Source organism: Sceloporus occidentalis, unplaced genomic scaffold (genome assembly GCF_023333645.1).
Source record: "Sceloporus occidentalis isolate IW3139 unplaced genomic scaffold, rSceOcc1.0.p SCAF_9, whole genome shotgun sequence".
Taxonomy (NCBI): Eukaryota; Metazoa; Chordata; class Lepidosauria; order Squamata; family Phrynosomatidae; genus Sceloporus; species Sceloporus occidentalis.
In genome coordinates, this window is record NW_028316989.1 from 15,473,243 (window position 1) to 15,498,998 (window position 25,756).

At 39.6% G+C, this 25,756-nt stretch overlaps 1 protein-coding gene and 1 long non-coding RNA gene across 5 annotated transcripts in view; one reads left to right on the forward strand and one right to left on the reverse strand.

The window, feature by feature from the left end:
- GRIK4 (glutamate ionotropic receptor kainate type subunit 4) overlaps nucleotides 1–11,112 on the forward strand; it is a 416,936-nt gene extending 405,824 nt beyond the window's left edge. For all 4 annotated transcript variants that reach the window (XM_089537351.1, XM_089537353.1, XM_089537354.1 and 1 more), the window contains 2 exons: nucleotides 5,781–5,899; nucleotides 10,503–11,112. In XM_089537351.1, the coding sequence (XP_089393477.1) occupies nucleotides 5,781–5,899; nucleotides 10,503–10,868 (485 nt within the window). In that variant the 3' untranslated portion in view covers nucleotides 10,869–11,112. The remainder of the gene's footprint in view (nucleotides 1–5,780; nucleotides 5,900–10,502) is intronic.
- On the reverse strand, nucleotides 1,687–25,743 carry LOC149306972 (uncharacterized). The gene is made up of 4 exons (XR_016282273.1): nucleotides 25,643–25,743; nucleotides 22,573–22,787; nucleotides 21,906–22,020; nucleotides 1,687–3,944 (listed from the first exon to the last, which is right to left on the reverse strand). It is a non-coding gene; the product is annotated as an uncharacterized LOC149306972 (long non-coding RNA).
- Nucleotides 25,744–25,756: the final 13 nt, after the last annotated feature.

Here is a 25,756-nt window from a genome sequence, read left to right on the forward strand (position 1 = left end):
TTCAACTCCTTGCTTGGCCACGGAAACCCATTAGGTGACCTTGGGTGAGTCACACTCTCACAGCCTCAGGATGAAGGCAAATCTGAACAAATCTTACCAAGCAAAACCCTGTGAAGGTCCTACTTAGGATCACCATAAGTCGGAAATATCTTGAAGCCACACAAAATGAAGGTGTGCACCTTCACTGCCCAGCACCTCAGGAGTTACTGATGAAGACGCAAGTTCCAAGTCTGGGTCACCTTTCCAGCTCAAGGATTTTAGTATCCTTCCAGATCTAGAGATTTTTCTTAATAATCAGAGGAGAAATCCAAGTCAGCGGCTGCTGCACCTCACGCTGTGTGTTCTTGCCTGGGGCAAAGAGAGTGAAAACAATCGGATGACAAATATTGGAGGCATACGGAGGGCAAATGGACTTCTAATGACCGTCCACCACATTGTAGCAGAAAATAGATCACTTGAGGGACAGCGTCCAAATTCTGAGGTCCTTTAAAAGGCAATGGAACTTTCATCAGAAGAGACCGATGGCTAATGATCCAATCTAAAGAACTGTGAGAAGTGGGAGGGCAAATAACAGAGACTCTCGTAATAAAACCTCTGGAGATGAAGGGCAAGACCTTCTGGGCGAGTTATGCAAATCGGTATAAAATAGCTTTAGGCTGACATCTGTGAACTAGGAACCGACGCAGCCCAAAACAACTGCTTTTTAATATTAAAAGACAAAACCACCGGCAGTCACACTCAGCTTAATTAGAATAGGTTTCTTTGCTTTGGAGACTGAAAGTTGTTAAGAGAAGGCTTTGACCTCAACAAGATCATAGAGCAAAAGGCAAACAGGCTTGTGTGGCCTTCCATTATACTACTTTGGGAAATCAAACATGAAGAGTAACACTAGCAAGACAATACTGATCATCCAGCAAAAAGTCTTTGTCCTACTGTTGGGAGTCAAAAGGAAGAATGGAGTGCCTGAAAAGCCCTGGATGGGCCGCAAAAATCTAAATTTGAACATAGGGGTGAAAGAGTCTGTGAGAGGGGGAGAAGGGGTGCTAAAGAAATCATTTTGAAATAAAAAAGCATTCTGTGTTCCCTGCCCCTGTGGACCAAAACATTTGAAACTAGCGTGCAGGCGGGCGGAGGGCACTTCAAGGGGATTGAAGCTGATAGCATCTTTCGTCTCAAGTTCTTTAATTCGTTCGTAAAAATGTGAAATCGTCTTATGTCAGGAACTCTGAAATTAATTTGCCTTTTAAGAGCCCGCTCTAAGTCATTTCCAGCCATTCGGCGTGGATTCCAGGCCGTTTTTCTCCCTCCTTACAGAGACAGGATTGCATTACAGAAGCTTTTTTTGAGTGCCTCTCTGGCCAATGTCTGCCGTCCGGAGACTTGCGAGAGCACTAATTGCTTTATCTTGACATCTCAAACATATAACTGAGCTTCAAAGGGACAAAAATAAACTGATAAATTATGAAATAGTTACCACTGAGAGAGAGAGAGAGAGAGTAGGAGGAAGGCACCCAGGGACCTGTCTCTCACTCAGTGAGGAGCACAGAGAAAGAGAGCTTCTTGTAGCTGTGTGCCTTCAAATTGTTTCTAACTTACAACAGCCCAAAGCAAATTCGTTATGAGATTTTTAGGGGCTGAGAGTGTGTGACCCAACCTAGGTCACCCAGTAGGTTTCTATGGCTGAGAAGGGATTCAAACCTTGGTCTCCAGAGTTGTAGTCCAATGCTTAAACCACTACACTGTGCTGGCTCTCTTTTAAACAAGGTGGCCCAGGCATTCCTGGTCACAATTGTGTTGTACATCAGTGGATTATGGTTGCATCTGCATTGCAGAAATAGTCTAGTTTAACACCACTTTAACTGCCATGGCTCAATGTTATATAATCCTGGGAACTGTAGTGTTGTGAGACATTTAGTCTTCTCTGTCAGAGAGCTCTGGTGCCACAGCAAACTACAATTTCCAGGGTTCCATAGCACTGAGCCATGGCGGTTAAAGTTGTGTCAAACTGGATTATTTCTGTGGTGCGGATGCAGCCTATGACCTTTAGCAGTGAAGGCAGCAGCTCTGTCAGAATCAAGACAATCTCCACTGGTGCTGTGCTCTACAAATCCATTGCAGGAGCAGCAGAAACTGTCCTACTTTGGTGTAGCAGAAGAACAGGGACCAGCTGTGTTGTCAACATTTTGCCGATATTTTCAGTATCATCTCCCAAGCCATTGGCTAGAGATGTTAGATATTCTTCCAGCATCAGGTAAACATCAAATTCTGGGCTTACTTCTGTTGGATATTCTGCCACCTCTAGATTCCCTTATTCCTTGGCTGCCTCTGTAGCCATGTATTGGACACACTAGTGGAAGTATCTATTGGATTGACTGAATCCTGTAGGTGCTAATAAAAGAATGGCAGAAGACGACATAGTGATCCAACCCAGGGCTTTTTTAAAACCAAAACAAGAGTGATTTACAAAGCATGGTAGCGAGGTTTTGTGTCTAAAAACTTTGGGGAGATGAAGTCAATAAGTCATTGATTCATCTGTTTTGATTTATTGTTTCAGAAGAGAAACGAAGATTTTATAGGTGTCCGAGGTGATTATTAACCATAATAACCCTGGCCCAGGCGAATGCAAAGGCTGTGGTTGTGGCCATCAGTTCAATCAACAGTTAAGTCCAACTGAGACACAACAGTAATAAGCAACAGAGACAGAGCTGTTAGGTAGATATGTCCAGCCAGACTTACAGGCTCAACTCCTGCAGCTTTTATCATGGATCTAGCACACCTATGACTTCCTGGTTTTATATGCAGTTTGCTAAAATAGGAGTGAGCAAGAAACAAGGGACCATGTCTTCAATATGATCAATCAGATAAAAGGGATCATCAGCATTGCAGAAGCAGAAAGCATGCGTAGCTTTGCAGCCAGGGAAAAGGTACAGCTGGAGTATTTTTTTGTTTGTTTGATTGATTGATTTATATACCACATCTCCATGGTATATATTGATTTATATACCATTTCTCCATTTAAAAAGACAAAATACTATTAAAATATCATGTATACAAAAGTTTAAAAACAATTAAACAGTCAAATTAAAAACAAGATTAAGACAATATAAAAACACAACACTACCCCATCACAAACTATTACATAGACCTTTAGCCAAAAGCCTGAAAGAGTCTTACCCTGCCAGAAAAAAGAAAGGAGAAAGTTTCTGGCCTTCCAGCGGTTGCTGGACTTGAATTCCCATCAGCTTTAGCTAGCATAGTCAATGGTGAGGGATGGTGGGAGCTGCAGTCCAACTTCTGAAGGGGTCACATTTACTGTCCCGGTATATAAGAACTGATCCTTGAATCATGTCTCTTGGCTTAGTCTACTGAATGTGATAGACCTTCCCCCCTCCCATAGACAACAACATGTATTTGAATGATAGTAAATAAATTGGTTGTATGTGGAGCCTCAAAGAAGTGATGAAACAAAGAAGACAGAGAAGAAACAGAGAAAACTCAACGATCTGTTTATAGCACTCCCACTAATTTAAGCTGTGGCTTACGTCAATCTGATTTCTCCTCTGCGTTCATTTCCCTTCACATCTCCTGTGCTCTTATCCATGTAAAAAGAAAGGAAAAGCGTCACTACAAATGGCATCTCCATCATTATTCACATCCAGTCAAAATCTCTGTTAGGTCTTTTCCATATTACTTTAAATAATAACCATAGTTGTATGCCATCAACCCAGATGGAAAAGTTGTTATGCCCCTGGTATTAATCTTGCTAATGCTCTGGTCTCATTGTTGTCTTCCTTATCTTTCATTTGCATGCTGATATATGCCTTCTTCTATTTGCACCGTTTCTAATGACTTGACCTAGACAAGGTATTTGTATAAAACAATTTATCTGACTACCATTATCCCTTTTCCTTGCATCTATTCCATCTTCTGTTCTTCGAGGATATCTGTAGAGAGAAAAAAAATATTTGCCAGATGATTTAAAGGACCAATTCTTTTAACCATTCACCCATAAGTATTGGAAATTCATCTTTGCTAGCTTGCTGTTGCTCAGCAACCAACATCACATAGCCATCTTTCTATTCCCTGATTTGATGTGTCGGATTATTGAGGTCATGGCTTTCTTACAAACTTTGCCTGTAGGCAAAGGAATGTAGGTAAGATCCCATTCACACAAACCTTAAATCACAGTAAGAGTTGAGCCAGAAGGAATGCCAGACTTTTGTCACTCTTTGCCTTCCCTTGCTGTGGATGCATCTACACTACAGAATGAGTGTACTTTAACTGCCATGGATCCATGCTATGGAGTTTTGGGATTTGTAGTATTGTGAGATATTTAGCCTTCTCTCTCAGAGAGCTCTGGTGTCACAGCAAACTACAAATCCCAGGGTTCCATAGCATTGAGGCATGGCAATTATACATAAATTCAACCTAGGTAATGAAGAAATCAAAATAGTTAAATAGTTCCCATACTTTGGATCAAACATTGATCAGAATGGTGACTGCAGTCAAAAAATAAGAAGACATCAGAATAGGGAATATTATATATATATTGAAAGGTGTATAGGAGAGAAATCAAATAAGAAATATAGATATAGCAGAATAGATAGAAGTTTTTATGGAAGAGAAATAAAATCAGAACTGTATATAAAGTCTTATATAAAGTTGTATATACAGTAGTCTTCAAATAAAGTTAAGATAACAGGTGTGTAATAGAAGACAAAAGGATTGATGAGACATGATTTTTAATTTTTGAAGCAAGTTGGAATAACTGAGTCGTTGTGTGATTTGTGCATTGAGTCATTGTGTGATTCTGAAACATTGTGAATACAAAAATGGATTATATTGATATTCCATGTGGAAATATATATATATATATATATATATATATATATATATATATATATTTTAAGGAGACTAACAATGGGAAGGGCAGTTATAAAAGAACTAGACAAGATCCTAAAGAGTAAAGATACACAACTGAGCACTATAGTCAGAATGGTCCAAGCCATAGTATTCCCCATCACCATCTATGGATGTGGGAGCTGGACAGTGTAAAAAAGTGGCTAAGAAAAAAAGTCAACTTATTGGAGATGTGGTGCTTGAGAAAAGTGTTGAGGATACCATGGATAACCAAAAAGACAAACAGAGGGATTCTTGAACAGATCAAACCAGAACTCTCCCTGGAAGGCAAGATGATGAAACTGAGGCTGTCGTACTTTAGCCACATCATGAGAAGGCATGAATCACTGGAAAAGACAATGATGCTAGGAAAGGTTGAAGGTAGTAGAAAGAGAGAGAGATGACAGACCAGATGGATAGACTCAGTTAGAGAAGTCATGGGCATGAATCTACAACATTTCAGCAGAGCAATGATGGATAAGGAGATATTGGAGATGTCTCATCCATAGGGTCGCCATAAGTCGGAGACGACTCGAAAGCAGTAAAGAACAACAACAACAAACTGCATTAATTCTGCAGCAGCCTATAGTATACATTGATTATGAATGTGCACACAGCATGTACAAAATGACTGTATGATAAACTGTGTGTGCCACATGACTGAGGCCCCAGGTTAGGTCCAAAACATCACTGGATTTATAGTTAGTAAAGCTCAAGAAGCATCTTTTCAGAAGGTAGGGCTGAAATCTGCACGCAATTCAGACTGAACACAATGAGGGGCTGGATGGCCCATTGATCTAAATTAGTATAAAATGGCTTCTTAGAAGTCATGCTGCCATATGAATGTTATATTTCCTTCTCTTGCTGTTGTGTTTTGACAGGCTTGGGAATGGAGAATATCGGAGGAATCTTTGTGGTTCTGATATGCGGTTTAATCGTAGCGATTTTTATGGCAATGCTGGAGTTCTTATGGAGCCTCCGACACTCGGAACACTCGGAGGTAAGTCTTTATTACCAGCGTTGCTGTTGTTGTTGTGCACCTTCAAGTCATTTCTGACTCAGGGCGATCCTAAGGTGAACTTATCATGGGGGTTTTCTTGGAAAGTTTCTTCAGAGGGGGTTTGTCATTGCCATCCTCTGAGGCTGAGAGAGCAAGACTTGCCCAAAGTCACCCAGTGGGTTTCCATGGCTTGAGCTGGGATTTGAACCTGGGTCTCCAGAGTCCTAGTCCAATGCTCAAATCACTACACCACATCAGTACAATCTATTATTTGGCCAGGCATTGTACACAAGTGGTGGGTACCAACGCTACCATAAGGCAATCCCCAGGTAAAACTGAGTCAGTCATAGGCTTAATCAGAAGACAGGAAAGGCAAACCCTCTCTGAACAAATCTTGCCAAGAAAAACCTGTGATAAGTTTGTTTTAGGGTCGTCATAAGTCAGAAATCACTTGACAGCATACAATAACAACAACTATGTATTCAGTCGTGTAAGGAATAGAGAGGAATCATGGAAATGCCTGAATCCTGACTTACCAGGCAACATCCACTGTGAGTGACAGGAATTGCTTCTCCTGTTGATCAAGATACAACAGACTGATGTTTCCAACCTGTTCCCTCCAGTTCAATAATTACAATTCCTCCTTGCACTGGAGAACACTGGAGTGGGTTGGGAATATCAGTCTGTTGCATCTCAGTCAACAGGAGAACAGATCTCTGTCACTTGCAGCAGCTGCTGTGCAGTATATCAGAATGAGAGGGAGAGCCAGGCTAAGTAGTTACATGTTAATAGCTGATCTAGCCAGCATTGTGTAGTGGTTTGAGTGGACTTTGACTTTGGAAACCAGAGTTCGATTCCCAACTCAGCCATGCAACTGGGTGGGTGACCATGGGCAAATCTCAGGTTCAGGGGAAGGCAATGGAAAGCCTCCTCTGAACAAATCTTGTGAAGAAAACCCTGTGATAGGTTTGTCTTAGAGTCGCCATAATTTGGAAATGACTTGAAGGCACACAACAGCAAGAAGAAAGAATACTAGCCATTAACTCCGTGCTGATTGACTTGAAAACCAATGTAATTATTTTATGATTCTCCTACGCACCGGGTTCAGAAATAGCAAACAGAAGTGAGATAACAAAGAGAAAAATGCTTTGTCCCCTTTTTCAAAAGAAATGCCTCAAAAACTCATCATTCACCACAGTGTTTGCCTCCGCATAAGGAGAAAAATGAATATGGCGTTTTAATGAATATTGGGCTGAAAGCCATTCTAATTAATGTTACTTTTAGACATTGCCAGTACAAATTATCAAATGCATAGTCTGCTATCCACTGCAAGTCTCCTATTGCATTACAGCCAGTAATGTGTTAACTATTAAATGCCCACTTGGCATAAAACCAGATGCCACTCCACCACCCTCTGTATTTGGCATGAAGGTTTGAGCAGCAGAATCGTATCACAAACCTGTTCACGTCACTCTTTTTCACTCAAAACACTCCTGCACCCTGGTAATAATAATAATAATAATAATAATAATAATAATAATAATAATAGGAGGTTTTATTTATATCTCACCCCTCCAAAAAGGATCTAGGCAGTAGACGAACATGTTCCAGCAAACAGATATACTTATGTGATGATGATGATGCTAAGAGCATATAAAGCTGATCTATAACAAAGGCAGTGCCTATTTAGGAAACCCTGCCCTGATCCTGAATTAGTTTTATTTGCTATGAGTGACTTCAGTCTTACTAATCTAAAGGGCTATTTTTTGAACCATTGGGGGGGGGGGGATGATATTCAGAGTATGGTCAGTCAGTGCGAACCAGCATGAAAAAATTGGTATTTTGGGGGATCTTTCATAAGCATGAGACACACATACAACACATTCTCCTAAAAGGTTTTCTAGATGCTGCTTGCTAAGCTCTGTAATGCTAACTGATGTAAGCCTTTGTAATTCGCTGTACTAATGGAGATGTAGGAAAACAGGCATTAAAATGGATGCAATGTGATGTTTGTAAATGTATCCAGGACAGGAGAAAATGGAGTATTGCTCACCAGGGGCTGTCTATTACTTAAGTAACCAAGCTTTCAAATGACTTGGCATCACCGATTTTTATTGCATCACTGTCTGAGCACAAAAGTGTTGAAAACAAGTCTTGTTTCTAACCATCCTTTTTAATTGATACCTTACCAAGTAGTCAAAGTATTTGGTATTAGTACTGTATAAAATACTCTTTGACTACATACCTAAGCACTAACCTGCTTGTGTTGCAACTTGCGGTGTGGAATTTAGAAAACCTTCCCATAGATAATATGGTGAAATGGTTGCGAGATAAGAGTTAGAAATCAGAAAGTCACTGGATTCAATATTATCTTGGCTGTAAATTTGCCAGGCAACCTGATGCAAAGCCTTTCATCTCACCGACATGTTCTATAACGCATAAATAATCATAACAATATCCGCTAAATTTACCTAAATGCATTGTATGGGTTAGGAGATGATATATAAGAGGCACTTTGAACATTCAGGAAATGTTATGTAAGTGCTCACTGTTATTAAGAATAGCACGAAGTATATTTACGTAGTGCATCTATTTCATGTACAATGAGTTAGAGAAGTTGTAGACTCTATCACAGCTAAAAAAATGAATTTCATTCATAAACATCTTTTAATGTGTTTTAAAGCTTTAAAGTGCTTTAAAACTAGAAGAACATTGTGACACATGTAGGGATGATGTGATAAATGACTGTTCTGCAGCAACATATTCTTTACCAAGGTAAAAAGTAACCAAGGCAATCCCTCCTGGTTTTCTGAACATGCTGAGCCTTTATGAAAAATTAAGATATTTCAAGAACATGTTGGCATTTGTGCTGCAAGCAACAAAACGTGTTATTGCTAGACTTCCAAAGCTTGTTGTTCTGCCACAATATCCTCTATGGAGAAAGAAAATGGTCAGAAAACCAGATCACGATAACAGGAAAGCTCTCGTATCAAATGAGAGTTGATCACGGTTGGGAAAAAGACAGGAGGTTTCATGCTAACCTTTTATAAACTTGGCAGGAGATGACATTGAAGTTTCAGAAATGCTCAGGTAAAAGCAGGGTAATTTATCCAAATCTCAACCAAGTTATAAACAATAGCTGAGATTATGAGAAATATCAATGTTTTTGTGGTTTTTTAAAAAAGATGTTTAGATAGGATGTTGAAATCGGTTAAGTTTTTAATAGAAAATATAATGAAGTTGATAAGACATAAATTAAATATCAGCTATAGGGTGTAGTCTCCCTTTTCCAAAATGCTTTGGACTAGAAGTGTTTTGGATTTTGGTATGTTTGCATATACATAAGGAGACATCAGGAAGATAAGACCCAAATCTACTGTAAATATGAAATTTATTTGTATTGCATTGACTTATAGACGTAGCCTGAAAGTAATTTTATACATAATATTTTTAATGCTTTTGTGTATGAAACAAAGTTTATGTACACTGATCCTTCAGAAAGCAAAGGTGTCACTATCTCAGCCACCAATGTGGACCATTTTGGAATATTTCAGATTGAAGAATTCTGGGTAAGGGAGACTCAACCTTTACTTGCTCTACTAAATGTGAGGGAGCTGTGAGAGAGTATAGATCTACAACAGATGAGCCAAGGGCACATTGTGGCAATTTTTTAATTGTGCCAATTTAGACTTCAAGAAGCTTTCCAAGCCTAGTTCTTTTCTAGGCGATAACCCTTTATATGCGATCTGCTCCACTTGAGTGAATGGCTTGCCATTAAAACAAATGCTCATAGAAAACTAGCATGGAAGGGCAAATTTGATTTATTCTCCCTGACATCATCTAGTTTTCTGCTTGCAAGATTTTTAGGAGGCATGGAAGACCATTCAGCGCTGACACAGATTCAGCGTCTGTGTGGCCTCATTCCCACTACCTTTTAAACAGGATCGTGAATCCGTTTGAATTGGTTCAAATGACCCTGGTTCCTACTTAATCCAAATCACTGAAGCGATTCCAAGGGGGGGCCATGCGCTAGACCCATTTAACCCGCGTCTTTTTGACACTGATTTTTTTCCAGCTTCTTTTTCAATAAATCGAATCTGCTCAAGTATGAACCACATGCAGATCGGAATCTATTCAAATTCCCCCTTCAGCTAGCTGGAACCGAATCATTTTGAATGAATTCATTTGTGAATGAGAACCACAGGTGGATTATTTTGGAAGGAAAAAATGTGATCGGAGAAAATGTAGTGGGGAAAAATGTGATCGGGGCAAAAGTAGTGGGAACAATGCTCCGCTGTCGAATCGATCCATCAATTCAGATCGTACACCAATTTATTTGTAAGTGTGATGACTTGACCTTCAGTGTTGCTGAGGTTTATCATGCAAGGTATTCAGCTGCAGATGATGCTGATAAGGCTGTTAGGTTTTCTGAATCCAAAGCTGAATGAGAAGATTTCCCAGTGCAACAGAAAACAAAATAAGGCAGGTTTCAATTAAAAAAATGAAACAGCTGAAAGAGACCAGCATGATAGAGATTGCCAAAGGTATGCGTGAGACAGAGTGTCCTTCAGGAACTGATCTTCTGTCTGTTGCCCTACACTAGGTGTCCGTCTGCCAGGAGATGGTGACAGAGTTACGTAGCATCATTCTCTGCAAGGACAGTTTCCACCCTCGTCGGAGGCGAGGGGGGATTATACGGACTCGCCCTGTCATACAAGAAGAACGAAGAGCCCGTACAACCACCACGCTCAGCAACGGCAAGCTTTGTGGTGGAGGTGACCCCGACCAGCTGGCACAGAGACTGGCGCAAGAAGCCGCCCTGGTCGCTCGCGGCTGCACACATATCCGAGTATGTCCGGAATGCCGGAGGTTCCAAGGTCTCCGGATTCGGCCAGGACCAGATTCTCCCATGCAAAGCGACGAGAGTTTGGAATGGGAGAAGGTGACAAACAGCAGCGAACCCGAGTAAAATGCCACGAGGACATGGTGAAAAAAAAGAAAAAGAAACTAATGTTCCATTTTATAGAACATGAGACTTGTACACAGTGTTGAACTATTTTTAAATTAATAAAGCAGCTTCCCAGCTTTTCCAGAGCAAATCAAAAGCTTAAGGCTGGGGGCTGAGCCCAATGGGAACTTTTTGGTATCTGTCTTATATGAAAGAGTATCTAACCTACCTACTTCCTGAACCACTAGGAGGAAAGCTTTGGAGCTAGGCTGGGGGGATTCTTCCTCGATGGCTTGCATCTCTAAAACTCGAGGTGTTGGGTATGAAAAAGGCAAAGCCACCCCCCAGAAGAAAGAGACCACCATAGCCACAAATATCTTACACTGAGAGAAATTACTATTCTATGAGCATCTTCAAATTGGGCAGGTGTGCAGGTTGGCCCTTGGTATCTGCTGGAGTTTTGTTGTAAGACTCCCCCTGGATACTAAAATCTGTGGATGCTCAAGTCCCATTAAATACAATGGCATAGTGGAATGTTGTCCTTTATATAAATAGCAAAATCAAGTTTTGCTTTTTTGGAATTTATATCTTTTTTTAATATCTTCAAGCCGTGGATGGTTAAATCTGTGGATAAAGAATCTATGGATCTCAAGGGCCGGCTCTATTTTCTTTTGGAATATAGGGGAGGGCAACCTATTTTATTTTAGATACTTCAAGGCCTAGGTCCAGCACACCTGATTTTGGGTACCAGCTTTGGGGAGGTTACAAAATAAAGGATTTTCTTCCATGTGGTCTGGGTCACCAGCAAGGTAAATCCACTTAAAAAGTTGCAAATACCAAAAACTAACCAATATGTTGAACACAAAAGCCTTGAAACAGCTGGAATTCCAGGTTGCCTACTACTTTCTTTCTGTAGAGTTTATCAGACAAGGGGAATTGGAAGTATAATCCGATGGCAATTTGAATGCAATCATAGGGTTTAACATTATTGATAGACTGCCACACGCAAATTTGGGCAATGGCATGCTATTTTCGGGCAATGGGGAGCCAGTTCGAATGCAATGCATATTCACGTAATTGCGCTAAACTAGCAACTTTAAGTGAATGCGCTCTGGCCCCACTTTCTTTTCATTCGAATTTAAGAGAAATTCCTCCTGTTTTATAAACTCCTGTGTCTGGAGTTTTGCAAAAGTGGTTTCAAAGGTATAAAGAGGTGATGGTCAACTTTCTCCCACCAGCAGAGGGGGGTAGAATTAAACTATCCCAAGTTTGTCAACTTCTTCAAGTCAAGCCTGGTCATTACGTTAGGAAGAGATGAGCCCTCACAAATTTTTTAAAGGACAGCATACAATTACTATGTATGCTGTTGTTTAATATATATATTACCAAGCTAAATAGTCATTCCTGACATCTTGGATCTGAGAACATCTTTGCTACAAAATGAAAGTCACTAGAAAGCAGTGTTTGTGGTGTATGTTGACATCCCAGTGAGGAGAACGAATCGATCTTGAACAGCAGCTTTGCACAGATATGGGTTTTCCATGGGAAAGATCCATTTCCTGATCAATTCTATGCAATTTCTGACTGTAAAAAAATAATAATAAAAGGAAAAAAACAAGAAAGAGGTAGCAGACAAATCAACACAGCTCAAAGAATATATTGTTCGTGATTTGGGGGTGGGGGTTGTTTTTGAATGTACTGAAATAAAATACATTCTTCTATAAATATAGGCTTTCCCCCCTCTATACCCTTGAAACAGGAGTCCCACTTCACAAGACATCTGCAGTGCTTAAGCAGTAGTTTTCTGACCAATTAGGTTGGTATTATATTGGTCACAACCTAAGAGTTGGCAATCTGTTTATTTTAATAGGTCAGAGCACACCTGTGTTGGGTTGTACCTGTCGATGCTGATTATGCCGGGATAAACTTGTGTTTCAGAGGTTATTTTAATAGGTAATATCAACTCTGGATTCTGGGAGTAAGGTCACAACTTTACCAAAAAAAAAAAAAAAATGAAATAATTTGTGATTGTGTGCAAGTCTGAAATACCTGTATGTATCTTACGAGACAGGAATTCTCAGAAGTGGTATTGACAGTTCCTTCCTCTCCAATGTAGGCTACAGTACCTGGTCTTCGTCGGCAGTCTCCCAACCACTTACTAACCAGGGCTGACTCTGCTTAGCTTCCAAGATCAGATTGGATCTGGTGCCTTTAGGATCTGGGTGAAAGAATCTTAGCTTTCTCTTTTTAGCTGTTAGTGTGGAAAGGGACTTTCAAACTCCTGATGGCCATGGATGTTGTGAACTGTAATGGAACCATTGCACAGGAAAGGAGATAAACCATTTCAATTAGCTTACCAACAGACAACTTCAAAGTATGTTCTGTTCTGCCACACATACACACACATACACACTGGTTGTCTTCATGACTTGCTTTTGGGCTTTCCAAGGGTATCAGTAGGGTGCTGGATTAGGTGGACCTCAGGACACCTCTTATGTTCTGAAAAAAAAATCAGCAGATTCAGCTAAATAGAAGAGTGAGAATAGTATTAGCTTAGTATTAGGTCCACCTAATCTATTAGCTTAGTATTAGGTCCACCTAATCTATTCTTTTAGTATTAGGTCTACCTAATCCAGCACCCTACTGATGCCCTTGGAAAGCACAAAAGCAAGCATGAAGACAGCCAGTCTCTCTTTCCCCTTTTTGTTCCTTCTATGGATTTCAGCAGTCGCTCTTGCTCTGGTACACAAATCTACAGCGCTATATTAATAATAAAACTACTTTGTTGGACTACGGCTTCCAGATTCCCTGGGTTAATGGCTGGGGAATTCTGGGTGCTGTAATCCAAGACAGTAACTTTACCAAGCTCTTCTCAGTTTACAGCCTGAGCAAGTGTAAATGGCTGATCACACCTTGCAGTTCAAGTCCTTGAGTACAAATGGCAGGTATTTTCTGGCTACGCTGAATGACAGGTGCACAATGAACTAAGACACAGTCCTATTGATTGCTCTCATAAATGTTCATGAAATGCCGCTGTCAGTCATTGCTCAGACTCTTGTACTGTCATAAACACCACCTTGACACCAAAAGGAAAAAAAAGAGGGCACTCTTCTGAGCCTGGGTGCATTCTCTTTAAAGACCCGACACGTTTGAACAACCAGTAGAGAAAAGTCATCCAAAAAAGCATGGGTCGTTTAACATTTATTTACAGGTTACCCAAAGGTGGAGGGAGACTCTTGTGAATAATTGCATTTCAGCTTCCTTTCACAGGGGTGAATAAGAAGAAACCAGACCACAAAAAGACAATTTCTTTTCTAGCTCAAAAACCCTTGTACACATTGGAGAAGCTTGTATATGCAGCCACACTGGCAAATGCTGATTTAAACCACATTACTGATGTTGGGTTTTGTACTCCCTGCGTTTGGTTTATAAAATTAACTCATGACAGTGGTAGCACTTGAACATAATTCTTCCTGGCATTTGGGCTACTTCTGTTCAGTTCTTTCTGTCCCGCATAATGCTGTCTAGGTGGAGAGCATGGCCGTCTCATTCTCTTTTGTCAAAAAATTCAAGGAAAGGCAGGAAGGACTTATGAATAGGCACCAACTATGTCCACATAATTGCTGTTACCACTCAGCATGAAGAACTTTACACCTTCATTTTGCAGAGTAAAACCCTCCAAGGGCTAGCAGTCATGATGGTTATATGGAACCTCCCAATTCTCAAGCAGCATTCCTTTGAATACCAGTTGCTGGCAAGCAGGGACATGGGTGGACTACTGCCCTCGTGCCCTGTTTGTAGGCTTTAGTGGGCATCTGGATTGCCACAATGTGAAACAAGAATCTGGGTTAGGTGGACAATTTAAGTTGTTCCAGCAGAGCTCTTTCTGTTTTCTTAGAAAAAAAGGTAATGTGGGCATACGTTTGGTTGCAAGACTTACTGACATTTTGTTGTTGCTCTGAGCCTTCAAGTCATTTCCAAGTTATGGTGACCCTAAGGGGTTACCTATCATGGGATTTTCTTGGCAAGATTTATTTAGAGGAGGTTTGCCATTGCCTTCCCTTGAGGCTGAGAAAATGTGACTTGCCCAAGGTCACCCAGTGGGTTTCATGGCCAAGCTGGGAATCAAACCCTTGTCTCCAGAGTCATATTCTAACACTCAAACCACTATGTTGTTCTGGCTCATATTAATGGCCTCTTTCTTTTGCTGCCATTGGATGGAAAGCAACTGCCATGATGGACCAACTGAAATATTTGGGTGGGGGAGAGTCAGCTGAGATAATAAGCAGCCTGTATTAGAACTACAGATGATGTACATCAATTCAAGCTAGACAATGAAGAAATAGAAATAGTTAAGGATTTCTTGTATTTTGGATCTGTCATTGACCAAAACGGAGATTGCAGTCAAGAAATCAGAAGACTAGGACTGGGAAGGGCAGCTATGAAAAAACTAGACAAAAGCCTAAAGTGCAAAGATATAAAACTGAACACTAAAGTAGAGATAGCTCAAGCTATGGCATTCCCTATCACCATGTACAGATGTGAGAGCTGGACGCTGAAGAAAGCGGATAAGAGGAAAAGCAACTGGTTTTGAGAAGCAGTGCTGGAGAAGAGAGCTGAGGATGGCAAAAATGACAAACACATGGGCATTACAGCAGATCAGGCCTAAGCTCTCCCAAGAAGCTAAGAGGACTAAGCTGAGGCTGTCATACTTTGGACCCATCACAAGAAGACGTAACTCACAGGAAAAGATAATAGAAAAGGTGGCGGGTAGAAGAAAGAAAGAAAGAAAGAAAGAAAGGCCACATATTAGATGGATAGACTCAATCAGAGAAGCTACAGTCATACATATGCAGGAGCTGAGCAGAGAGGTTGAGGATGGAGGAGCTTAGCAATATCTCACTCATCAGGTGGCCATGAGTCAAAGTCAACTCGAGGGCAATTAACAACAACAAGCAAAGGGTTGTCTTCAGTTTTTTCTATTGACCTGGCCTTTTAAGAGCAGTCAGATCCAGGTATTAAGCAGGTCAAGCTTTTCTCATGCCATGATGGGATGGTCTAAGAGGAAAGACAATAAGAAGTTGGCAACTCTAGCAGCCAACATCCAAAGGATTTTGTAAACTGGCCTTAAAGAAGCTTATAAAGACGTCATGAATTACTAAGGCCAGAATACCGGTAGTAATAAACACCATGTTGAAAACACTGCTCAAAGGAGATTTGGGCCATTTACAGATGAGACCTATTTTCTTGTTATTGGGGGGCGGGGGGGCTGTTATTCTCCTACTCAAATCATTGGATTTCTTTTCCTTTCATTCATTTGACATCCAATTTGGTCTTGGATCTGAGTTTTGTAATACAATTCTAAACCGAGAAAAAATTAATAGAAGAATAGACACTATTTTTGGGTGAGGATGGTTTCTTTGGTGCCACGACAGGACGCATATTGTTCTTCCCTCTCTCCATTGTTTAGCCCAGGGCAAGCATTTTTTGGGTGGCCTCCTTCCTTTGAACAGCCTCACTCACATGCAAATGAAGTTCATGGTTTTGTCATTCGAAATGCACTTTCCCAGAATGCCTGCTATTGATAAAACGTGGTAATTCTAGAAAGATATCTCTCCAGATCCCAGTGGGGGACAGAAGATTAGATCAATTCAAATGTAATTGCTTTATCCCTTTTAATTGTTTTCACCACACCTGCTGTCCGTTACAAGGCTTAGGCTTCAAAGCCCCAAGAGGCACATAAAGCAAGGATTTTTGAATTCCTCGCCAGCTGAAGTTTCCGCTATATTCCATATTTGAATATTCATCCTGGAGTTTTGCCAAGTTTGGCACTAAGGCAGGTTAGGTGAAATTCCTATATGATAACTAAGATACTGGGACTTTTTTTCTTTAAAACCATAATGAATGTTTTATGAGTTTTGATTTCCAGGCCAGTTAATTTGTACTCAGCTCTAAAGGGGAATTATTTTTGCCTTAGGGTCCGGCCTAGGACTTGACTTCTAGATGCATTAATGTATTGATGAGGGTCACAGGCTGTTTCAGAACTCTGCAGATGCAATTACCGAGATTTCGGGTTCTGTTAAATCATCCCAGAATCGCTTTGCCGTCCCAAAGCCTATGCGAAGAGATAAAGCTCACACTGATAATAAGGGAAGCGGGACTGATCCTCCTATTTAGGTCAGCGCATCTAGTAAGAATGACTACTTAACCCTTTCTTTGGTGATTTCTTCATAAGAATAGCACAATGACCTATTCAGAGAGAACAGTCGGGCTCTTTTACACTCTTCGCCAGCCTGTTTGGGTTACCTTTGACAGTACGCTCCTTTGCTGTGTCTACCAAGTGACCTCTAGGATCTCACAAGCAAATACAGACCAGGCTCTTTGTTGGTGCAACTAGCAGCAAATGTGTTTATCTGACTAAATCTTCAGGACTACAGGACAGTTAAGAATCTGTCTTTGTGTCATAAGGATTGGACTCTAGACTGAGAGCCATATACTTTGAAAACAGCATGAAGGACATCGTTTGATTTGTGTCTTCCGGGTTCATATTTCTTCTTATTCCAGCTCATATTTCGTACTACAGTGGACCCACTGTGGTTTGGTTTCAGGACCCCCTAAGGATACCAAAATCTGTAGATGCTCAGGTCCCATTATGTACAATAGCATAGTAAAATTGTGTCCCTTATATAAAATGGCAAAATCAAGGTTTGCTTTTGGAAAACATATTTTAAAGCCATGGGTGGTTGGATCTGTGGATGCAGAATCCATGGATATGGATGGCTGACTGTACATGAATTACCTTTAAGTGCAAGTGCTCCACTTATAGAGGAGTCAAGTGTGTTTTTACACAAAGGTCACTCAGTGACACACCACCGTATTGCATTTTATGAATAAGAATTCAAGTTCTGAAATGCAGGCCCTAAGTGAGATGGAGCAGCAATGGGGGAAGGAAAACGGTGCAAACAAGAAAATAAGGATGGCTGTGAATGTGACAAAGCACAATTTGGCATTACATATGAACTTACTGTACATCTGAGCCTCAATTTCCTCTGGCTAAAGCAGAAACAAATTAAGAAAGTCATTGTAGGAAGGGCTCGGAAAAGTTCTGTTCATGGTAAAAACCTAATTCCATTGAACAATTTTCCTTGCTGACCATGTTCAGTGGGTTCGTGGACAAACTTACAATAAGGCTGGAGAGCATACCACTTACATCAGTGCGCTGTATGTGCCTTTGTGCTGAAGGTCTGGAAGTGTAAGATTATATAGTACTGCTAAAGATAAACTCATGCAGATCTGATTAGATCCTTGATAGGAGACCATAAAGACATACTCTCCGGTTATCCCAATTTGTATTGAAAGTGCAAAAGCAATTTGCACTCAACTCAGCAAAAGGAAAAGGAGAGTTTCCTACCCAGTAGGCTCAGGCGAAAGCCCATGGCTTCAGCCTTTTCTAGCTTGTTTATTCTTACTCATCAATAACTTTTGCCATCTTGACCATGCTCTGATGTTGCTTAGTAACACAGGGCCTGGTTTTCGTCTGTGAAATGTTGGAAGGTATGTAAAGAAGGAGATTTAGGAATAGTAAATAAATAGAGCCAGGCCTCCACAATAGTAGCTTTGACTGTTGCAGTTTTGATTATTTGCGGATCTGACTAATATGTTCTCTCTAAGAATATCTAGGTCTCCAGAATGATTCTGTGATCAATTTCTGCTGGAAGGATTTAGAGATGCCAAGAGAAAACATTCCTCTAGGCATTTTTATGTCTTCCAATTCTATTATGTGTTCAATTTCTGCCAGACGCTGATCATAGAATTGCACTGGAGAACCTAGCAATTCTTACAGAGAACAACTCTCTAGGCATTTTTAGGTCTTCCAGTGCTATTCTATGGTCAATTTCTGCCAGAAGTTGACCACAATTTTTTTTTTAAACTTTCACAGAGGTCTTGAATCCATAACCACAGCAAATGTGGTTGTTGCTGTTGCTGGTTGCCTACCTCTGCAGTTACAGCTTTTTATCCATCACTGTGAAGGTTCTCAGCCTAGTCAGTCTAGCACTGGAACACTGGATCCTAGGATTCAGCTATTACTAGAGTACACTGCTAAGAAAATGATAGTAATTGTTAAGAGGATTTACGTTTAAGAAAATGAATTGTAAACCCATTATCACTTGTGGCTGATATGACAGCAGTAGTGACTTCACTAAAGCTATTATGATGACAGATTGAGATTAGAAAATACTTTGTACATTAAACAGTGATGAATTCATTTTTTAAGAAATACAATAAGATGAAAGGGTTTAGAAAAAGGTCTTTGTTCCGAAGGCCCTTGAAGAACAATTTGGCCAAGAAGAAAAAGAGAGAGACTAAGGCAGAAGGACTGAATTGTTTATATAAATTTTCTGCTCCAAAAATTGCACAGACCATATTCTTTTTATAAGAAAGGAGGAGCTGAAGCACTTTTAGATCGGTGTGACCATAATAAATAAACATTTTTCTTATTTATCCTTTAGATCTGCACTTGTAAAGCGAGAGATCAATGTACATAAATACAAACCAATTACAAAGTGCCTGAAGAGCCACAAACTCTATTAGCATGTGATGGGTACAAAGCCATAGACTATACAGAAGGGACTCCTTTTGATACATGAACAGTGGTGTTAAATTCCCTGGCGAGGAAGAAAATTTCACACAGAATCTATTCAGCAATACAGCAAGCCGCTAAGTTATTTGGGTATATGATAAGCACAAAAGAGAAGTCAGTGCACCCAGATAAAGAAGGTGCTCTGCGTCAACATTGGTTCCACAGCTAATCATAATTTAACTTATGTTAGGAATAGAAATAGGGTGGAGTAATTCTGGCATGCACCTATAATGTGGTAAAAGCAAAGCAATACAACAAGCAATGGATATATGTCAAACTATTCCTTTTCTGCAATGGAAAAAGGACATAGCTGGAACACATTAGGCTAATGAAGTTTTTGAATGCCTTCCCTTGGGTGAAGCACTCATCATCCATTTCTACAGAGTAACATAGCAACAAATAGCCAAGTCATTCCAAATAGCCCCCAATCCACTGGAACTAAATGTCAGAACTACTGGAAATAAATGAGAATTGCAGGACATAAGGCCCCAAGGACTGGATTCCCTATGACGGAAACAGGTAGCGGCTTTCTCACATTCACCAAGAAGTCAGGACTCCTGAGTCAGCTGAAATTCTGCTGAAAGGAAGCAGGAGCTATAAGGACTTGGTTGAGAAAATGGATTGATGTGGGCCGTTTGCCACTTGAGCGAGACCGCCAATGCCAGCATCAACTTTTCCAAAAGCGCATTGTGCAAGCAAGCAGACAAACCATTAACACAGTGGGGTGGATCGGTACAAGCAGATAGCCCTTTCCTCTTGCAACTTGCCTGGTGCTGAGCCCAGCAAAACTGGAGAATTTGTACCTTCCAATCTGGCGCAAGCCATGTACCCAACCCACCCCATGAAAACTGGAGATTTGGGACCAGGCTTTGAGTTTTGGCAACCCTAAGCTACTTCTGTTTTTAATGTACAATTATGGGAGAGGATATAGGCACATGACTTTCACATATATTATATAGTTCTACGTGAAGTCGAAGGCTTTCATGGTTGGCATCCATAGTTTTTGTGGGTTTTTTGGGCTATGTGGCCATGTTCTAGAAGAGTTTATTCCTAATGTTTTGCCAGCATCTGTGACTGGTATCTTCAGAGAATGCCACTGGCATTCTCTGAAGATGCCAGCCACAGATGCTGGCGAAACGTCAGGAATAAACTCTTCTAGAACATGGCCATAGCCCAAAACCCCCACAAAAAACATAGCTACTACTCACTGTCTTCAGTAGCCGGACTGAGAAGACCTCTGAGAACCTTAAGCCTGAGTAGATAATAATGAGTTAGATGGGCCATTGGCCAGACTCACTATATTGCATAGCATGGCCAGATACAAAATTGGTCTGTCTGCAACTTTAAGTCAACATGTAAAGGAGACCATTTCGGCAGGTGAATATTCATCATGGCTGCATGACAAAGCTGTCCTTGCAGAAATACCCTCAGCCTGTAATTTGCAATATAAGGATAATATTACTCTGCCTACATTATAGGATTGTCATAAATCCAGAGATAATGTGCAGGGGGTATTTAAAAAAAATCCTATGCACATGGTAAGAATTATCAAGCTATTCTTAATCTGCTCTGTTTAGTTTATTGGTAACAACCTGCTAATCTTTTATGTAGCTGCCAGTCCCCAAAGTGGAGTTAATTCCCTATTTTTATACCAGAAATCTAACCCGACATTCAAGCTGCCAAGATGCCAAACACATTGCGGTAAATCAATGTAGACCAGGTCCCCAGCTGATGTAAATAAGGTGTTTCTTTTATTAAATATATATGTACCCAGGGAGGAATATGGCCTTATTTTGCTCACTTCCGATTGGTTTCTTCAAAGTATGTGATGCTTTATTTGGGGAAAGAGAACATTTCTCATCAAAACCTTGTCTGTGCTCCCAGGTAACATGATGAGTTTAGCACTTCAGCTTTTCCAGGCTTAGCTCTGAGACAGCCAAGGTTGGATGTAATTTATTTCAAAGCCAAAAGGAAATGCAAATGAACACACAGAGAAAGATCTCTCTGATTCCCAGGTGAACGTTAAGATGACTGATTTGTCTGTTCAGATCATATTGTTCTTTCGGATTCTGCAGCCTTGCCACATTTGTAACTTTACTCAGAAGAGAGACGCCTGTTCCCATTTACAAGACTAAACAGGGACAATTACATGCACATACGTATACACGCACTTACATCGGCACATAGCTCTCCGCTAGCGTCTTTGACTGTTTATGAGCTGTGACAGGTTTTGTTTTTAAGCTGAGAGCGGGTGCAATGCAACATAACCCCTGCCGTTCAAACAATAGTATCTGAGGTTGGTAACACTTATAAAACAAGTACAATATCGGCGTGATGCTTGTCAGATGGCACACTCCACCAAGCATCGTGGTACCAGAAAAATACCCCCAAAATACATAAGTACTGTGTGACCTTACCTTATTCATGGCTCATTGTGTCATTCTCTGAAGTTTGGTTCAGGAAACAGAAAGCAAAGACTTTGCCATATCTCCTGTGAACTTGACCATTCGACATTAAGATGCAATGAAAGGCCTTAAGGAACCAGTGATAGATTAGATTAGATTAGATAGATAGACAGACAGACAGACAGACAGACACACAAACTGTATCAAATTTTTTGAAATGGTATAACATCCCAGCCTGTCCTTATAACAATTCCTTAAAAGCAAATCTCTTCTTGGGGTCCCTAGCCATCTTTTATTCCATCGAGGAAGGAAAGGTTTTGGGAGCAAAGAAGACGGTGTTGGCTCCAATGCAAACCCAATTAGAAACCCCATACATCCACCAATTAAATGAGGATACTTTAGGCTTCATCATCTCTACGCTTTGAGTCTAAGACTGATAACGTTGGGTCGGGTATTTTAAGGAAGCTTGTATACTTGCAAGAAGGCAGGCACAGCAACACGATAATGGTGTATTGAATGTACATTTAATAATTCTTAAGATTTGTGATTTTTGAACAGTGCTTGTTCTCGCCCTGAAATAAATGGAGTTCAATTCCATGTAATATGTTCAGGTCTCTAAGGAAGGTGGGAAAAGGAGCTTAGAGAACAAATTAAAGGCCTAGCCTTTGGGAGCAGTTACCTTAAATTAATAGTCCAGAAGGAGAGTCGGACTAGACAATACGCTTCACACATTTTTCTGAGTAGGAAAATTGCCTTTCTCGGTGGGGAAAGACATCTCCTTGCCATAGCATGTGCTTCTGCTCATCTTGCATTTAGCGTGCTTTGTTTTCTGATCAATCACGAAAAGGTCAACTTGGTCTTAATTCGCAAAGCTGATTGGCAAGGTGCACATCTCTGAAAAAAAAAACATTGATGGAGAGAAAATGTATTAATGATAAGGAATACACTCCCCATCCTCCCTTTATATCTAGTTTAACCTGGGCCTCATTCCCACTTACAAAAAAAGTGGTTTGCGATCCAAATCGACGGATCGATTCGACAGCGGAGCGTGGTTCCCACTACATTTGCCCCAATCACATTTTTCCCCCTGTAAAATAACCCACTTGTGGTTCACATTCACGAACGAATCGGTTCAAAATGGACCCGCTCCAGCTGGCCAAAGGGCAAATTTAAATCGATTTATCCGCATCTGGTTCACACTTGCGCAGAATCGATTTATCCAAAAAGAGGAGGAAACATCAGCGTCAAAATAACATGGGTTAAACGGGTCAGCCAATCGATTCAAGTGGGAACCAGGGTCATTTGAACCGTTTCAAACCCATTTCCAATCCGGTTTAAAAGGTAGTGGGAATCAGGCCCAAGAGAGCAAAGGCATACATGAGGATGGATTCTGAAGGTATTATAAGCAGACTGACAGCTGCTCTTGGTAAACATCTGAATGGCACCGTATTATAATCCTGTGCCCCAGTATTGAAATGTATGCAGGCGTTTGAGCGCACTCATAGAGTTCAAATGGAGTTGGGAGCATGCCACATTCAATAGGATTGCCATGTCAGGGCACAACGGTTAATTGGTAATTTTCACACCTTTGACTTGCCACTTAATCGTCAGATGAAGCGAAAGGCTTCTTCTCTTGACGCTTATTAAAGCTCCAATTTTGTTCCTCATTATTAAATCATGAAATTGCGGGGAGGGGGGGGTATGTTTAAAGTCAAAAAGGAAGAGGGATTTGCAAAAAGAGCAAGATTTCTTTGAAGAATTAAAGAACCGTCTACAGGGAAACGCAAGGCGCAGTTTGTCAAGCTACGCATATTCACTCGCAATCGTTTCGTTGCTTGCCATTTCTTTGTCAATTTAACATGGCAGGATGTGTATGAGTTTGGAAGAGGAGAGAAACAAGAAGGACGCAGAGTAATTAAAACCCATTGTTATTATTATTATTATTATTATTATGCTTTGTTTATATAGAGCTGTAGATTTATACAGCGCTGTACATACAAACAATAAAATAGATAAAGTAAACCCGCCCATGGCATACAATCCAAGAAATAATAGCATAATACATATAGATAATACATAACAATACAGGGAAGGGTTCAATAAAGTAAAGCAGGCAACAAATTAAAAACATCAAGTAACAAATAATAGTCATGCATTGTTCCTTTGAACTCTGTAAAACACTATGCATATTGTTGGCATATAATCCTAAAGCATCAGAGATCCTAGATGAGTTTAGTGGGGGCATGTGAGATTATATGGATGTGATTAAGGTTGCCCCCTTTTCAATAAGACCACTGTCCTTTGCATTTATGTAGAGGGAAAATAAACAACCACTTACAATATTCCTGAAATTGATTTATCTCATGTATATGAACGCTGCCAGAAAGACTGGCTCTGAGAATTACAACCCAAATGAAGAGATTATCACACAGGATGGATCCCTTGCAGAAACGGGATTTAGAAATCCGGATAAACCTGAAAGTACTTTCAGGATTCTCTGAAAGCAAAAAGGAGCAGGTTTATTAACAGGCCCATTAACCCTTCCCTCGTGTGAAAATAGCTTTAGTGGGTTTTGTCCAGTTTCTGTTCAGGTTGAACCCTGACACTGTCTGAAAATCTAGCTGCTTATATATGTAATCATATATATATATATATATAATGTAACATTAGAGAATGTAATACCAATGAAAAAAGTGTAAATCATATATATATATATAAATTACACCTCATATATATATATGTAATCATATATATAATCACATATCTCATATATATATAATCATATATATATAATTACATATCTCATATATATATATATAATCATATATATATAATTACATATCTCATATATATATATACACATATACAATCATATATATATATATATATAAAATCACGTCTCAATCATATATATATATATATCACATACATATATCATATATATAAAATCATATATATATAATTACATATCTCATATATATATATACATATATAATCATATATATATATAAAATCACATCTCAATCATATATATATATATATATCACATATATATATCATATATATAAAATCATATATATATATATAATTACATCTCATATATACACACACATAAATACATATCTCATATATATATATATACATATATAATCATACATATATATATATATAAAATCACATCTCAATCATACATATATATATATATATCACACACATATATATATCATATATATAAAATCATATATATATTACATATCTCATATATATATATATATATATATACATATATAATCATATATATATAAAATCACATCTCAATCATATATATATATATATCACACATATATATCACATAAATAAAATCATATATATATAATTACATATCTCATATATATACATATATAATCATACATATATATGTATAAAATCACGTCTCAATCATATATATATATATCACACATATATATATATATCACATATATAAAATCATATATATATAATTACATATCTCATATATATATACATATATAATCATACATATATATATATATCTGACATATATATGTATATACACACACAGATGATTGTACATAGGCCAGAAAAAGAACTCTTATTTTGTACATTATATCATGTGACGTCACAGAATGTCATGCCAATTAAAAAAAATAAAGTGTAAAAAACCCCAAAACAAAACTCAGGGGGCGAGCGTTGTCCGCGCGGTGCCCGACGGGAAAAAACCTCATACACACACATTTGAAAAAAGGGAGCAACAAAGGCTGCGCAGGGCCTAGCGACGGGGCTAGGCCCGAAGCCTGTCCGTCTCCATGGCAACGGCCCAAGGCTCCTCCTCCTCCTCGTTGGGG